This window comes from Schistocerca piceifrons, chromosome 11 (assembly GCF_021461385.2).
Source record: "Schistocerca piceifrons isolate TAMUIC-IGC-003096 chromosome 11, iqSchPice1.1, whole genome shotgun sequence".
NCBI lineage: Eukaryota > Metazoa > Arthropoda > Insecta > Orthoptera > Acrididae > Schistocerca > Schistocerca piceifrons.
This window is the reverse complement of record NC_060148.1, coordinates 22,294,016-22,313,161: the sequence shown is the minus strand read 5'-3', so window position 1 is coordinate 22,313,161 and position 19,146 is coordinate 22,294,016. Positions and strand designations below refer to the sequence as shown.

The 19,146-nt window shown below is 38.8% G+C and overlaps 1 protein-coding gene across 2 annotated transcripts in view; it reads left to right on the top strand.

Moving 5' to 3' along the window:
- Positions 1-19,146, top strand: part of LOC124720043 (zinc finger protein 665-like) — a 129,807-nt gene that overhangs the window by 86,328 nt on the left and 24,333 nt on the right. For both annotated transcript variants that reach the window (XM_047245300.1, XM_047245299.1), the window contains exon 3: positions 11,811-11,848. In XM_047245300.1, the coding sequence (XP_047101256.1) occupies positions 11,811-11,848 (38 nt within the window). The remainder of the gene's footprint in view (positions 1-11,810; positions 11,849-19,146) is intronic.

The following is a 19,146-nucleotide window of genomic DNA, read 5'->3' as shown; positions in this document are numbered from 1 at the left end:
GCATCACCACATACTTGTTATGTTACATGAGTGGGGTCTCCGGGGTCAACTACAATGTTTATGAAGAACTTCCTGTCACACCATATGTTCCAGTTCAAGAGGGTGCTTCACTCAGTACCCCCCACAACCATGAAAACAGGGTTCCACAGGGCTCTTTACTGAGCATCCCCCTCTTTCTGGTGGCCATCAATGGTCTGGTGGCAGCAATGGATTCTTTGGTATCGCTCTCCTTGTATGATGATGATTTTTGTTTTATTATTGCTCCTCTAGTATGGTTGTTGTTGTGTGTCACCTATAGGGTGCCATATGACATGTGTAGTCATAGGCTGCCAGCCAAAGCTTTCTGTTTTCAGCTGCCAAGATTCATGGTGTGCAGTTGTCACCACTGTACTGCCCACCCACAGCCAGAGCTTTGCATAGATGATCAATTACTTCATAATTGAGACGTAGCACTTTCTGGGGCTAGTCTTTGATTCCCAACTGACTTGGCTTCCCAACCTTCATCAACTTAAGCGAAAGTGCTGGCGATTCCTCAGTACATTTCACTACTCAGTAACACTAGTTGGTGTGCAGATTGCTCTACCCTTTTGTGGCTCTATAAAGCCACGGTTCTGTCCTGTCTTGATTATGGAAGTCTTATATATGGTTCAGCATCACCCTCAACATTGTGGATACTGGATACCATTCATCATTGCGGGGTCCAATTTTCGACAGGAGTCCTGTGAACAGCCTGCTAGGCGAAGATTGAGTCGCTCCATTACCTTTCAGGTACGAATAACAGCTGCTGAATTCCACTATATGCATTCATAGCTTCCCTGAGCTTCCTAACTAACATGTTCATTTCACTGGAATAGAGCTCCACCTCCCACAACGGCGATCCAGAACTCGGCTTACAGTTGCTGAATGCCTCAAGTGTCTATTCAGAACTGTAACTTCCTCCACTGTCACCTCTGGTCAGGGAGACATTGCATCGGCCCCCATGGCTTGTGTCTCAACCACAGATTTGCCACAGTGTCCATTGGTCCAGAAGCTATCCAGGATCCAATCTCAGACCTACGTCAAGCTGCACGGCCAGTCGTTTCCCTTTGGATGGATCCCTGGTGGTATTTGAATTTCAGGATATAAATGAGTTGACGAAGCTGACCATCAGGATGCCGATTCTGGAAATGAGTGTCCCAGAATAAGACCTCTTGTCATTTATATGCCATCAGTGGTTGTAAGCCTGGAACTCAGAATGGTCTGCCCTAATCTCCCCAAACAAACTGGGAACTATTAAGGAGACCATGACCATGTGGCAGTCTCCCATGTGTGCTTCTCACAGGGAATCCACCATCCTGTGTACAATCTGCATTGGCCCCACTTGGCTGACCCATGGCAACACTCTCGAATGTGAGGAACCCCCCCTCTCACCACCAACGTTGAGCCCACCTGATAGAGGTCCACTTATTCATAGACTGCCCTAATTTCACTACTTTGAGATGGCATCTTAATCTTCCTGACACACTCCCCTGGTGCTAGCAGATGGTGCCAATTCGGCTGACCTGCTGTTATGTTTTGCCCATGCAGGTGGTTTCTATTCATCTGTATTGCCCATGCAGGTGGTTTCTATTCGTCTGTATAAAGTAGGACTTTTTGGCGTCATTGACTGCCTATGAAATTGGTGGGGCTCCCATCTCTGCCCTACCCCCCCCCCCCCCCCCCCCCGGGGCCCTTGGCGGGCCTTGCTGGGTGCCCCAACCTGGCCTCTGCCCTTTACACTTTTTTATTCTCTTTATTCTTTCTCATTTCTTGGTTTTAAAGCCTTGTCTTAACTGATCTTTTAACAACTTGTTTGTGCTGTCTTTTTTTCTGGGCTTCATCTCTGCTGTTTATTGTGTTAGTTACACTTAGGTTTTTGCAGGATTTGCGGTTTGCCTCCTTCCTTTGATGACTGCTCCTGTGCTGCCACTTGATGGAGGAATGGACTGATGAGCTTGCATTTAATCCCTTTCACTCCAGAACAACCAACCAACAAGTGTGTTGTTGAAATAACGTAGAAGACAATAAAGATTGTTTGTTCCATAATAAAGAACTATGAATTTAATATGAAGCATCAAGCATTAAATTTATTCATTTGAGGTTAATAATAAAGCATTGCGTCCACACATTATAAAAGATGTGTTTTTGAAAATAAAATAGATACGTTACTTTATGGACACTATCTGATCAAATAATTTCATCGTCATCATCATCACCATATGCTTCATATTTGCTACATTGTCATATTTATTGTGTTCTCCATCATCACAATATCCTTCAGAAGCAGTGTATATTCTTCATAATCAGTATATTCTTCACACAAAAACTCTTCTTAATTTAAAAAAAATGAACATAATTCATAATTATCACTTTTCTGCGACAGCTCTTCAATAGTATTAACCCATATAGGTTTTCTGTTGTTTTCTTAGTCCATTTGTAATATATAAAACAGAATATAAAAATACTTACATTGTGTGGCATACTACATTTTTTCACTGATTCTGTTTTATTTCTACATAAATGAAGTCCCTGCTGAAGAAGCTCAACAGTGCAAGCAGTCCCAATTCATTTTAAAAAAGTTAGTTGAAATTACTTTTTATATAGCATTACTGGATATGAATCTTTGAACACTAGGTTTGGATAGAAAATTTGTACAGCGCTCAATGAGTTTAAAATTGTTTTGTCAGACAGATACTTCAAACTGATTACTGGCAGGGACATCAAATTTTTTGAAGATGAATGTGTTAATCTGAGATATAAAGGCATCAAAAAAGGTTGTGAAAATAATGGTAATGGATTTCATTATACAGAATCCACTAGCAGCTGCTCAAGTTGGTCGCAAAATTATAACTGTATACAGTATTTGCCATTAATTATAAAGAAAATGTCCCCAAATCGTGGAATTCGTTCACATTTCCTTACCTTGATGATCATAAGGAAGACAAATTTTAGGATTTACAGTGGAATCTCACATAGTGAACATAATTCATACTCATAGTGCAAAATACTCGTTAAGCGAAACAATTTATGCCATATAAATTAATGTAAAATATGTTAATGCGTTCTATGGAGCAAAAGTACTAAAAGTTTTATCTTATTCATGCCACTTATTCAAAGAAAATTTAATGTACAGTATTATGTACTTCATTATTCACGATACATAACCAATTACTTTTTACCATGAAGCTATCTATAGTAATTTGTTTCTGCCAACACTTCAACACTTGGCAAAAATGCATCATAGCATTATCATCAAACAAACAGCGACTGCTTCATTGGGGTGATGATTTTCAATGTATGATGCAACCGATTCCCATGCTTTCAGCGTTTCTCTTGTTGCACCAGAAGATTGCTGCTTTGCTGTTACCACCACCACCACCACCACCACCACCACCACCTCCTTCTCCTCCTCCTCCTCCTCCTCCTAGGAACTAATCTTTACAACTTCCTGTTGTGAAACACACTGAAACTCCATAAGCTCTTTGGTAGTCAGTTCTTGGTTGCATTCTTCCACAAGCTCATCGATATCATTGTTATCCACTTCTAGTCCCATGCTCTTGGCCAAAGACGCAATCTCGTTGACTACAGGCTCCACAGGTACTGACTCAAAATACCTCAGTCATATTCGACACTGCACCCTAGCCAAAACTTCTTCCAAGCAGAAGTGAGAGTTCTCTTGGTAACCCTTCCCACTTGACACAGGCAATGATGTTGATGTGATATTTCCAAAATTCTCTGAGAGAGAGATTGATAGCTTCAGTCAATTCAAAGCAATGCTTGGAGAGTTCTTTGGTGTATAGCTTTTTGAAGTTAGAAATAATCTGCTGGTCCATAGGCTGGAGTAATGGAGTTGTATAGGGAGACAGAAATTGCATCTTGGTGAATTTAAATTCTTCAAGGAAGTGGTTTTGTAGGCCTGGAGAATGGACAAAAGCGTTGTCCATAACAAGGAGGACACTGAGTGGCAGATTCATCTCAAGCAAATATTTTTTCACCAAAGTACCGCCGGCCAGAGTGGCCGTGCGGTTCTAGGCGCTACAGTCTGGAACCGCGTGACTGCTATGGTCGCAGGTTCGAATCCTGCCTCGGGCATGGATGTGTGTGATGTCCTTAGGTTAGTTAGGTTTAAGTACTTCTAAGTTCTAGGGGACTGATGACCACAGGAGTTAAGTCCCATAGTGCTCAGAGCCATTTGAACCAAAGTACCAAACACCTCATTGATCCAGTCACAAAAAAGATCATGTGTCACCTAAGCCTTGTTGTTTAACATCCACATCACATTCAACCTGCTCTTCTGGATTTTACACTTCTTGAAGGATCGTGGAGTTTCTGATGGTAAACAAGAAGTGGTTTAATTCCAAATCCCTGCTTGCAGTGGCACAGAATAGCAGTGTGTCATGGTCTTTCATTGGCTTGTGAATGGTGGAATGCATTGTCCTCTGCTGTTATAAAGGTAGGCTTCATAATCTTTTTCCAGAATAGACCTGTCTCGTCACAATTAAAAACCTGTTTTGGCAGATCACACTCAGAATCTATGAACATCTTGAAGTTGCTGATAAAGTTCTCTACTGCCTTTGTGTCAGAGATGGCTGCCTTGCCATGCCTCACAATGCTGTGGCTGCCAGTTCTTCTCTTAAAGTTCTCAAACCACCCACAGCTGATCGTCAACACTTCTTCAGCCACTGATGATCTACTTCATAAAGAAGTCAGCGAAAATCGCTTTCGCCTTCTCACAAATAAAGTCGCCCTGCATTTGCTTTTCATTTATTATATAAGGAGCAACCCTTCGACATTTTCCAGAATACAAAACTGTGATTTAGATTTTCTTGTTGCTTGCTTTGAAGCATCTATTTCCTTAATTTTGTCCTTGTTGTTGTGGATAGTGGAAATAGTTTATGTAGACCGATCATATGTGCATGCTAAAACAGCATTGCTCACACCATGTTCGGATTTTCCAATGATGTTACTTTTCATTTCTTTCTTTTATGGTTCTCCTCTTGCAGTATTGTCTTCGGGGACATTTCCGTGAAGGTTATTAAAATTTGCAAACAAAAAACCCCCGTGTGAACACAAATTTAGAAAAATATGTGATCACAACCTGCATTAAGATGGTAGAAAGAGCACTAAACCCAGACTGCAGTAAATACTAAAGACATTGTTCATATGTCACAGCCAACAATGAAATATGTTCGTATTGCCGAACATTTCCCCTGCCATGCACTAGCAGGTGGTGATGTCACATTAAATCCTCGTCACACATTACCCGAAACATTGCTCATTTTGCGAGTCTATTTTTACAATTTGTTTTTCTCGTTATGCGAATTTCGGATTATGGGAGGTGATTATCAAGTGAGGTTCAACTCTAATAGATAAAAAATGAAAATTCTCGGTAACTTATCCTTAAAGTGGAAAAAAGTGCTGAAATTCTGGTGGAGTTTCAAGGAACTGTATGATCCTTGACAATTTTGGAGAAGTGAGCCAGAATCCTTGTTTTTTATCTACTTAAGCTGAATGTTTTGCATATTTTCTTTCTGTAATGTCATATGGAATGATGTTCTGGGATAATTGATCTTTAAAAAAGGTAGTCTTGCTCAAAAACATACTGTAAGAATATATGGTGCTGGCCCACAATCATTTTGTTCACATTTGTTTAAGAAGTTACGCATTTTGACTACTACTTCACAGTATTTTTATTCCCTCATGAAGATTGTTGTGAATAATCTACTGCAATTCAAAAGCAACACTGATGTACATAACTAGAATACAGAAGGAAAAAGACATTCATTGTCCCACATTAAGGTTGACTTCAGCACAAAAAAAGGGTGCACAATGATGGTACTAAAATTTGTGATCACTTACCTAGTCAGACAGACAGCAAAGTAAAATTTGAAGACAAACTGAGAAAGCTTCTCCTTCACAATTCTGTCTATTCCACAGAAAAATTTGTACTATTGTAACATGTAAAACGTGATGAGCAGAAGCTACTAACATTTGTATTTTAGAAAGAAAATTTGTAAATGAGCAGCATATAGTTATATTTACAAAATTAGTTTATAATATGAATGCAGGGTGTACACGCCCCAGGACATCCAGGAAATCTGGGAAAAACTTGGGTGTATTTTCATCCCAGAGAAACTCAGGAATTTTACAGAATTCTGCGAATTTTCTATTGTTTTAGATTCCAGAAAATTTTTTTATAACTTCGACTGGTAAGAACTGACTCTCCTTTAGCCCACTGCTGCAGTAATAAAACATAAAGGAGACAATAATGCGAAATTAAAACTTAAGTTGCAAAGAAAATGCAAATTTACAACAAAACACATGCAAACAAAAGCATCTGCCGTTGGCAAAATGAGGTAAAGGCTGTAGGGCAAAGACTAAACAATGCTTCGTAATAATAATCTGGTCTCCAACAATAAACTGCTCCCACGGGCGAACAATCGCTTCATAGATCACGTGGTTGGGCAAATTACAGTGATCAGTCACTGATCGAATGGAAATCTCAGGCAATCTGATCGATTGCGTGCAAGTCATACATGAAGTATGGCTACCTGTGGGGTTAGCAGAGCTGTGTGACAATATGGCAGCGACTCGTTTCTCTATTCATGAAGCATGCTTGTGCAGTTTTATTTTGTTTCGTTTTGCTCAAATTGAGTAGTAAGTTTACATTATAATTGAAAGTTATCAAGGGACCACGAACTACTCTGAGAAGTGAAGTGGAAGCCAGAGTTTCCATTTGTATTAACAGGTAATTCGGAATACACCGTCCAGCTTTGCAGTGATTAGCAGTTTGAAGCTTGTGCTACAGAAGCAGAATTGAGGAAAAGTTCATGGTTGTGATACAATGTAGTCCCTCTTATGATTTTGAGTTATTTATGAAATAATTGTACATATTATTAAAGATTTTAACTTCTGAACAGAATGACATACATATCTACTGTAACGGTAAGAATATTTTAATATAAATATTCAGGGCAAATCTATTTTACAGTTATACTCAGATCCCTTGTTATTTTGTATAATCTATCATTTGTACAATTTATAACAGTAGTTAATGTAATCAGTAGTCCTGCTATTGACAGCATCTCTGTAGACAAATCGAGTAAACTGTGTAAAAGCTTGCAGCTGAATTATGAGACTGATGAATAAAAAGGAACTAAGGACTAATAAATGTAAATTGTACTGGCACCCTGGATATATGTGCACAACCCATTTGCCGTTAGTGGAAAAGTGATTAAAACAAGTTTAATAAACTATAATTCTCATTTATTTTAAATTTATGTTTTTCAAGTTTTCCTGTGGATACAGAAATCAGCTGCAACTGCTGCTAAACATTGCCGTTCATTTTCTATTCCGAAACTTGATACAGTGAGCTTCATAACACTGATTGAAGTTACTTGACAAGTCACTCTTGGTGGCGTGTCCCCATTACAGGCGATATTGCATTCAACTGATTGCTGCAACCTGTCGCCCATGTTTGCGCCCTTAACAAGTGGCGGAAAAACGTTGCGTATGGTGGTTTGAACAGCGTTATTTACAAAGTAAATTTCCGTTTAGGCAAGAAGAATTATTCTACGTGTGAGAATGTGCGACCAATTTCTTAAATCAAGGAGCGTTTGAGTCTCATTAGAACCCTAACACTTTGAGGGCCAACCCCACAGAAAAATTTCGAACCCAGAAGACCAACCATGTATGTCATTATTAAAAATTTCATTGGTACATTTGTGTTTGATGTATCTTATCTAAGAAAGATTGGTATTACATCTGAGAGCTTAGCTTTTCTTGTAGCTATACTCTATGTAAATTATTTCAAACCATCAACTTTTCCTATTCGTGTGTTTGCGCTACTTAACAGTGATATTGCTATTGGCTGACTACATCATGTGTCCCATGCTGTGAATATCTGCTGTTATTAGCAGGAGAGATCACGTGACATGAGCTGTAACAGGCTGACAGAAGCAGATCACAATCTCGATTTCAGTGCTTCGTAAGCTACTGTGCTGTATTTGGTAGAATTCGTATTTTTATACTAGACTTTCGTAACGCAAAAATGTGTACTGTACATATTGTTGGTGTATGAATCCTTCACCTTTCAAAGGTTGGATTAGTTTTAAAATGTCTTTAAGCACTATGGGACTTAACATCTGAGGTCATCACTCCCTTAGACTTAGAACTACTTAAACCTAAGGACATCACACAATCCATATCCGAGGCAGGATTCGAACCTGCGACCATAGCAGCAGCGCTGTTCCAGACTGAAGCGCCTAGAACCGCTCGGTCACAATGGCCGGCTGTAGTTTTACAACTCTGGGGGAAAGTATATTGTCACTTATCACAGGAAAAATGTATTTTCCCTCAGGAAAAAGTGTATTTTGAACCGTAAATCCCCGGAATTTATTTTCTTGGCCATGTATACACCATAGAATGGAATACAACTCGTTGAACATCTCTACAATTTACTGTATGAGTGACCCACGGAACATTGGGCCATGTTTGGGTAGTTGGAGACAATCAGACACACAGGTAATTCATAAAAATACTGCCAGATGATGTGTAACACAAGAAGTAACAAAAAATCTGTAGTTTTCAACAATAGTTGTTTAAATACTTACTTTGCGAAATTTGGCATTTTTTCACTTCTTGGTGAAAAATATAAATTTGATGGTAGTATTAGACGAATTGAGATTAATAACAGTAACCAAATGATGAAATTGCATTTTACATCTAAGTTGATATAAATAATTTTAAAGTGACCTCGTATTTTTGCTTAAAGGTAGATTCATACTAAATATTATCACTCAAATGCCCAGAGAGGTCAAAATGAACCTATCCGGTTTTTAAGTGCTACCTATGTTTTGAAGAATGATTCAAATGACATTTACTTTCGTGACATTTATTTATTTAGCATGTACTCGTTATTCTGCTATTTCGAAGGGACCACTGGAGTGGTGATTGATCTGCAGGCTAGGTGGGCTGAGGGTTGAACTAAGGTCTTGCAGAATATTGTTAATAATTCTCCTGATCTTGCTGTTGTAATAGCGGGTGACTTGATCTTGCCAGATATGAATTGGGAGTGTCTTGCTGTCAAAACCAGTGCCAGAGAGAGGGATTTGTGTGCAATTGTTCTGGATGCCTTGTTCGAAAATTACTTTGAGCAGATAGTTAGAGAACCAACGCATGTGCGTAATCTCTTAGACCTCCTGGCAAAATACAGACCTGTGCTTATCGAATCAGTTAACGTAGAGGAACGTATTAGTGAGCATAAGGCTGTGATAGTACCTATGACAGTAGGTCTGACAAAGAAGGTTAAGAAAAGTAGAAGATATTTTTGCTTAGCAAGAGTAACAAGATACAAATTTCAGAGTATCTGAGCAGTCAGCATCAAATATTCGATGATGACGAAGATGTGGAAAACAAATGGAAAAAATTCCAAGGAATTGTGCGATATGCCCTAGACAAGTATGTTCTGAGTAGTCTTAATAGCCATGTTAAAAAAATGCTGTGTAAACAAAGGGAACTCCATCTCAGATTCAAGAGAAGCAAAAACATAGCTGACAAACAACAGCTGAACGGAACGAAAATGAGCATAAGGAGAACAATGAGAGAAACAGTCAATAACTTTGAAAGTAAAACATTGTCAACCAATCTGAGATTTTGGTGACATGTAAAATCAGTAAGTGGGTCAAAATCATCTATTCATTCAATCAGTGACCATACTGTCAGCGAAATAGAAGATAACAGAGAGATGGCTGAAATACTGGTTCAGTCTTCCAGAACTGGTTCACCATGGAAGATGGTAATACAATCCCTCTTTTCAATCGTCATACAAACATCGTAATGGCAGACACGGACGTAGTCAATAGCAGAATAGAAAAACAACTACAATTACTTAGTAATAGAAAGGTGTCAGGACCAGATGAGATTACTATAAGATTCTACGAAGATCATGCAAAAGAACTTGCTTCCCTTCTAGCAGTAATTTATCGTAGGTCGCGTGAGCAACAAGGGGCACCTAGCGATTGGAAGAAAGTGCAGGTCATTTTATCTCCTCTGTATTTTGCTCTCTAAAAGCATATGCTATCAGGTGCTCTGGTCCATGTATTTCCTGACTTAATATACTTGCTAAGTCATATTGCTCATATTGCTGGCGTCAGAACCAGAGATCAGTAATTCACTTAACTGCCCAGAGGCTTCGTTACAGTCTTCAGTGCACTGAAATTTCACCTACTTCTTCAACATATGTGTAAGGGATCTTGTTACTTCTGTACTTCTGCTAATTTTGCCACAAATTTCATATAATAATTAATCACACCTAGAAAGGACTGCGGCTGTTTCTCTGTACTATGTGGCGGGAATTGTACACAGTATGGGTCAATTCAAACACTATCCTACCCAACAGTATGGCCCAAATAGCAAACTTCCTTTAATACAAAATCACACTTTTCGAAACTGTTAGTCGTTCAATTCATAAAAACCTCACACAAATGTACCACGTGTTCTTGGATAACCTTAGAAAAGACTGTAATGTCATTCAGGTATATCATGTATTGTATTGGTTTCAATCCTTGTAGCAATGATAGTGGCAGATGTGACCATAAATGTAATCTTCGGTTGATCCTATGGTGATACCTCGAATTGATGGTACCCAATTCACAAATCCATGGTTATAATATAATAGCATTGCTCAAGGCTATCAACTATCTTTGTGATGTTAGCCATTGGGTACATGTTCATGGCTGTACATTCATTTAAATATCTATAGTCTCAACAAAATTACTACTGTTGCTCCCAAATACTTATAGTCTCTTTTATGTTCCTGTATTGAGCTGGTAGCTAATAAATTCCTCCATCACTGGTTGGGAATGATCTGGAATTTAGTACAATTTTCTATACACCAGTGGCTCATTCCCAGTGGGAATCCTATGTTACATTTGTGATACAGCTGGCAAGGGTTAAACAATTACACATATGCATCTAATAATCTTTCTATCTCCTCCCTATCAGATCCTTCCAAATGCTAACTTTGCCCTGCAGAGTGTCTAAATTGACAGACTGTCCCAGTTTAAAATATTCTTCCCCGAAATCCGTATCTAATTATCCTTCCTCTAATACTTCCATGTTCTGGTATCTGTGCACTTTGTAATACCTCCACTTCTTGCAAACTGAAATTCTCTCTCTGCTTTTGAGCACTACCCATCTTTTGCAGTCCTCTAATACATAGGATAAATGGTAGCATATAGGACACTGTGCCTTATCCAGTTCTTCAGTTTCCATCCAATTTAGAGCCTTAACTGGCAGGTCTCCTCCTATGTCCACCCAGAGAAATTTTTAGTTCTACATATGCAAATACATTTAGAGGTACAATTTTTTTTTTACCAGTTCTGCAACTTCTGAAAAGATGTGCTGTTCCTCTTCAGGAACCACACATTTGTCTCCCCTCTAACAGATACTTCTCCATTGGGGTTGCACGTATGGTGCAGCTGTCTATATGCACTTGCGTCTTAATGCACATATTTCTCATGTATAGTAAGAGCAAGTTGTCTGCATGGACACTAAGACGTTACTATTTCAACAATGTTGTTTTTTCTGTTATCTGTAATGTAAATTTTAAATATGTTCTGTCAGTTACAGACACTTCAGTAGAGATTGTGTTACTTTTGTGTGTTTCACCAACATAAAATACTCCAGAATTATTAAGTGTCTCAGAATAGAGGTAGAATTTTGTACATATTTCTTATTTGTCAGTTTATATTTTCGAATTCATTGCATGATAATATTGTGAAATATTTCAGGAGGGGGCCCCAAAAAGACGTGCAGCAGAGAGTATATGGTAAGCTTTTCAATATTCACTTTATGATTATTTGTGAGAAGTACTCATTTTTCATATCTCATGGGAAAGTGCATGCACCATCCTGATGATTTAAGCTCCTGTTTATTCATCAAAGAAAATCATGTTACATATCCATATGATCCATAATACATTTTTGTGTATATATTTGATCCTTCATATGCATCATATGAGATTTTCATACATTCATATTATTTATGTTTTCTTCTATTCAGCAGAAAAAAAATTGATGAAGCAGCATTATGTGAAGTGTGCAGCCATAGAGGTTTTTGAAGTATGGAATACTGATAGTCATAAATATGAAGTTTTCATTGCTGTAATTTTTGTTCCTTTCAAGTACTGGGAGTATTTTTGTAGAATGCAATAACCAGAATTTTTAATGTAACTGTTTTGCTAAATCTTCAATTAACAGATAAATGCAGAATGCAATTTTTTCCTGTAGCTGCCTGTCTTTTAATACTAAATTCTCTGTCAACAATTCTGTAAAAAGACATCCACATCCTTCATATATAGCATACTAAAAACTTAATTATTTTTATTTCTTGATGTATATGTATAGAAAATTAAGATTTGCCATGCTATACATACACACTCATGTTCAGAAGAAAACAGTACACTTTGAATGATTAGAGGCAGTACCTTCATATTCACAGGACATGCACATTAGTTCCATTTGAACAATGTCGTCATGGGCATTCAAGGTCAACATCGACATTGTTGTGTGACACTACCTACCGGTAAAATGTGCTTGCGGCTCTCGACATTGTTGTGTGACACTGCCGGCCGCGGTGGCCATGCGGTTCTAGGCGCTCCAGTCCGGAGCCGCACTGCTGCTACAGTCACAGGTTCGAATCCTGCCTCGGGCATGGGTGTGTGTGATGTCCTTAGGTTAGTTAGGTTTAAGTAGTTCTAAGTTCTAGGGGACTGATGACCACAGCAGTTGAGTCCCATAGTGCTCAGGGCCATTTTTTGTGTGACACTACCTACCGGTAAAATGTGCCTGCGGTTCTCGTTCTCACTATAAACCGAATATAATGGATTAGTGTGATTTGAGCAGACATGCAGGATGCTTCGCAGATATATGCATGGACCATACTGTCAAAGCAGTGAGTTTGAAAGAGGACACAACATTGGCATGAGCGAATGTGGTGCATCCATTGGGAAAATTGCAGTTCACGTGAGATGAAGTTTTTTGAAACAGGTGTGTGCAGAATGGTTCATGGAAGGCCGTAGAAGGTGATGAGATGGATCAGGTGACGCCACCCAGTCCACCCCACTGGGAAGATAGAAACCTCATCCGAATGGCATAGCAGGACAAATCTGCGTCATCCTCGGCTGTGGTACAACAATGTAACTTATCATACACTATCAGGGGTGACAGTCCATCGCCATTTATTACAGCATGGGATATGTGCACGTCGTCCACCTCTCCATCTACCTTTGACAGATGTTCGGAAATATTGTAGGTAGCAATAGTGTATGGAACGACGTCACTGGGGATAGAAATGGCATCAGATACTGTTTTCAGACGAATTCAGGTTCTGTTTATTTTTAAATGATGGCGACGTTTTGGTTCGCCACAGATAGGGTGAGTGTCATCACAATGACTGCATTCGCATAAGACATACAGCACCTACTCGAGGCCATGTGGTGTGGGATGCTGTTGGGTAAAACCACAAGTCACAATTGGTGTGTGTCCAGTGCACTGTGACAAGTCTGACCTATGTGAATGACATCCTGTGACCTGTAGCCATCCTTTTTGCACAAGACCCCAGAAGCCATTTGTCAGCAAGACAATGCACGACCACATGGTGCTTCTCAAATATGTGCCTTCTTTGTGTCCCAGGATAACAGCCTTATGCCTTGACCTGCCAGAGCACCAGACTTGATGCAGTCGAAAATGTGTGGGATAAGGTGAAATGATGGGTGCAGCACTGTGACACAGGAACAACCACACAGATGAAATTTAGAACCAGATAAATGCAACATGGATGGCTATACTACAGGACACCATTCGCACCTTCATGCATTGATGTCGTCATGCATGGAACAAGTTATCAGTGCCCATGGCGGACCCTGTGCCTGCTAGCCAACAAAACACATGCTAAATCGAGGTGACTGAAATGCTAATCTTTTCTGCTGAACATACTAATGTATGTGTCCTGTGAAATGCACTTTGCATAACACATACAGTGCCAACTTGAGGCCTTATGGTGTGGGGTGCTATTGGGTACAACCACAAATCACAATTAGTTCAAGATGTTCTGTTTTTGTTCTGAATATAAGAGTATTTTTGCATATCGTCTGTATTGTGTATTTTCGTTCTAGGCCACTTAGAATAGAGGGAAAAGATTATTCTTTCCATCTATGATATTACAAAAGTAAAGCAGACTGCATTTAGGATAAAAGAATAGTTTCAAGGAATTGTAAATTATGTGCGAGCAGGAACAGAGAAAACAAGATGGCTAACACAATTGGTCTGAAAGAAGAATGTGCACTGTGTCCGTTATCTTTCATAGTGGTGATGGGTAGTACAATGACAAAAGCAGCAGGAGAAGTAGGAGACAGACTGGCAGCAATATTGTCTGCTGATCATTGGAAGCAGTAGTATATTTGGAAAGAAGTTATGAAAATATGTGGTCTAAAATTTAATATGAAGCTGGTGATCACAACAAGGAAAATGGATAGATCTATAGTAAATATGATTGTTTCCTGCCCACAGGAAAATTAAAAAGACCTTTGGAGAAAAGAGAACCACTTGTATGAATATCAAGAGCTCAGATGGAAACCCAGTTCTAAGTAAAGAAGTGAAAGCAGAAAGGTGGAAGGAGTATATAGAGTGTCAATACAAGGGAGACGTACTTGAGGACAAATTTATGGAAATGGAAGAGGATGTAGATGAAGATGAAATGGGAGATAAGATACTGTGTGAAGAGTTTGACAGAGCACTGAAAGACCTGAGTCGAAACAAGGCCCCGGGAGTAGACAACATTCCATTAGAACTACTGACGTCCTTTGGAGAGCCAGTCCTGACAAAACTCTACCATCTGGTGAGCAAGATGTACAAGACAGGCGAAATACCCTCAGACTTCATGAAGAATATAATAATTCCAATCCCACAGAAAGCAGGTGTTGTCAGATGTGAAAATTACTGAACTATCAGTTTAATAAGTCACAGTGCAAAATCCTAACGCGAATTCTTCACAGACGAATGGAAAAACTGGTAGAAGCCAACCTCGGGGAAGATCAGTTTGGATTCTGTAGAAATATTGGAACACGTAAGGCAATACTGACCTTATGACTTATCTTAGAAGAAAGATTAAGGAAAGGCAAACCTACGTTTCTAGCATTTGTAGACTTAGAGAAAGCTTTTGACAATGTTGACTGGAATACTCTCTTTCAAATTCTAAAGGTAGCAGGGGTAAAATACAGGGAGCAAAAGGCTATTTACAATTTGTACAGAAAGCAGATGGCAGTTATAGGAGTCGAGGGACATGAAAAGGAAGAAGTGGTTGGGAAGGGAGAGAGTCAGGGTTGTAGCCTTTCCCTGATGTTATTCAATCTGTATATTAAGCAAGCAGTAAAGGAAACAAAAGAAAAATTTGGTGTAGGTGTTAAAAACCATGGAGGAGAAATAAAAACTTTGAGGTTCGCCGATGACATTGCAATTCTATCAGAGACAGCAAAGGATTTGGAAGAGCAGTTGAACGGAATGGATAGTGTCTTGAAAGGAGGATATAAGATGAACATCAACAAAAGCAAAACGAATAAAATGAATGTAGTCGAATTAAGTCAGGAGATGCTGAGGGAATTAGATTAGGAAATCAGAAACCTAAAGTAGTAAACGAATTTTGCTATTTGGGGAACAGAATAAATGATGATGGTCGAAATAGAGAGGATATAAAATGTAGACTGGCAATGGCAAGGAAAGCGTTTCTGAAGAAGAGAAATTTGTTAACATCGAGTATAGATTTAAGTGTCAGTAAGTCGTTTCTGAAAGTATTTGTATCGAGTGTAGCCATGTATGGAAGTGAAACTTGGACGAGAAGAGAATAGAAGCTTTCGAAATGTGGTGCTACAGAAGAATGCTGAAGATTAGATGGGTAGATCACATAACTAATGAGGAGGTATTGAATAGAATTGGGGAAATGAGGAGTTTCAAAAATGGTTCTGAGCACTATGGGACTCAACTGCTGTGGTCATCAGTCCCCTAGAACTTAGAACTATTTAAACCTAACTAACCTAAGGACATCACACACATCCATGCCCGAGGCAGGATTCGAACCTGCGACCGTAGCAGTCGCACGGGTCCAGACTGTGCGCCTAGAACTGCGAGACCACTGCGGCCGGCGGATGAGGAGTTTGTGGCACAACTTGACAAGAAGAATGCACCAGTTGGTAGGACATGTTCTGAGGCATCAAGGGATCACCAATTTAGTACTGGAGGGCAGCGTGGAGGGTAAAAATCGTAGAGGGAGACCAAGAGATGAATACACTAAGCAGATTCAGAAGGATGTAGGTTGCAGTAGGTACTGGGAGATGAAGAAGCTTGCACAGGATAGAGTAGCATGGAGAGCTGCATCAAACCAGTCTCAGGACTGAAGACCACAACAACAACAAGTGAACTTGCATGGCAAGGTGATAGCTTTACGAAAAGTGCGAGAGGAATGATACAGAATGAAAACATATCGTGGAGATAGTACATGAGGAACCCCTACATGATAAGAGTGAGGAGAAAAAGGTTAAAATTGTATAAGCATGTGAAGAGATTGTATGAAGTGCAGATGCTTGGGAAAATTCATGAAATGAAGATAAATGCAAGAGACCAAGGGGAAGACCAAGGGACAAGTGCATAAAAAGGGTGGATAAAACAATTCAGAACAGAGAAGACTAGAAGAGCAACAATGGTGCGAGGAAAATGAGAAGTTGAAGAAATTTGTGTTCCAAGTAGACCACAACAGTCTGTGAAAACAGCCCAAGAGTGACAACACTGACAACGACAATGATGATCATTATTATTATTATTATTATTATTATTATAAAGCTTCCTCCAGGCTGAAGCTCCACTATCTAAACTCTTTCACATTTAGTTTCCATGGCGATATACCTACAGAAAACTAGTACTTCATATGAAAATTTTTAGTCCTTTTATCATGTTCAGATTCTGTATCTTCACTGCTTTGATCATAATAGTTTCCACTTCATCATGTTTTACTGCATATTTAAACCCCCTTGCTGCATACTAACAACTCTGCACGAAACTTTTCTGTCTAGTTGTGAAATCAAAATGTGGGGTCTAAAATTTTTATGAATTGTTACCATTCTCTGTTCATTGTAGAATTATTTGCTCCTTTGCTATCATTCTGGGAAGCTGTTGCTCATGAAACAAATTGAAGATCCATTTGATACACCACTATTAGTATTACAAATGCAGTGCATGAATCATGATCCAATACATCCATTTAACCTCATTCCTATTCTATAATATGTTTGGCATACTTTTCACTGCTATTCAAATCACAACTGAGACACACTTTAGCTTATGTGCCCTGGTGTGATGTGGGATGTACGTTCTTAATCCCACTATTGAGTTTGTGGATTGCTGTACAGGCCCTGTCTGTCATATTTGTGGATATGTTGAAATTTGATTGTTGATGGAAGAGAATGATACATGGCCATTGCCATATGGATTAGTTATGGTATCTTTTGTTGAAAGATGTGATTGTGTGCTCTTCCAGTCTCTCTTAGTGATCTATTTAAGGGATACGTTATAAATTATGATAAAGAATAGGCTAATCCACTTGCAAAAATCTGTGTAGTCTTGGGTCACACTGCAACAGGATAAGAAGCCCTGTTTCAACAATTTTGTCGTTTCAACACCAGTAGTACTTACCCACATACCACAGACAAGTATTGTAAAAAAGGGGTGACAGTATTCTTCAGTCTATCATCAGAAAGGCATTTGCAGATACAATTTCACTTTCACATTACTGTTAACTATGTAATGCCCTCCGTGTATTTATATATTGAACAGAAATTGATTTATCTCGACCTTTGTGATCAGGTGGTTACAGACAGACATTGTTCTCAGATGTAAATCATGCATCACACGTATTTCGTCCAAGGGGATCCCTGATAGTGAAATGTGGTCCCCTTGAATTAATATTCCTACTGCCTCAATATTAATGGAAGTTACTGATGGCATGCCTGAAATGACACACTGTAAAATAGCAGTTGGTTTGTCCACAAAAATCCAGCAGTTTTCACACACGTGTCAATATTGATTTGAAGCCAGATACCTGCTCAATTTGATTTGTATCATAAAACAATAACAGCTTCAAGGAATTGTAGTAAACCATTGCACTAATATTACATAAGTTAGTTTTCCTTACCTTTCTTTATCTTGCCCTACAGGGGGTATATTTAACAACTTTTGCTGCCAACACTAATGGCTGCTTTCTTACCCCTCTAGTAGTCCGTCATGCTTCTGGGCATACAAGAAACTAAACCAATGCTGTTTTTACCATTCATGTATTGTGCTGACAATGCTGGGCAATGATGAAGAAGCACACGATTTGATGATAACTGTGAGTGATTAATATTAGTACCCTTATAACTGTTTAACTGGCTGTCTGGTTACATGTCAGGACATTAGTTTTTTTTGCTTTAACCGTATTAACGTGTAACTTCCATTTCCTACAATCTTGAGTATGGTCCTGTGATATGATTTTTCTTTAATTTGTTGAAGTTTTGATTCATTTTTGTATCTGGATCACACACATTTTTATTAACAATTAATTACATCCAGATAATCCCAAAATTACAGACTGCAATGTTTTGAATTGGAAGAAACATTTATTTCCAATAATTTATACATCATTTCAAACTGTGAACTTTCATCTGTTTTCTAGATAATTTTCATACTAGGTAACTCATTTTCGTTGGGGCCCACATTGTACCATCTCATCATTGAGTCATTAGTATGAGTATGTTGACTGCCATGCAGAGTTATACAGAAAATCCTGTCAGACAATGTGCACTGCTTAGAAGTGTGCTGCTATAGCAATGCCAAGTACATATCTAGGATCAATAACTTTTTGATGCAGATGTGTAAAGATTTTAGGGCCAATGTTTCTTGTAGTAGAAAATAATTACATTTAGATCAAAATATTTAAGGGTATTCATTCAACATGTTAAGCATCAAATCTGTCTGAAAACTACATGGGATATCGTTGTCATTGGCTTGCAATTGTGGATTTGATTAGGTTATGAATAAGCAA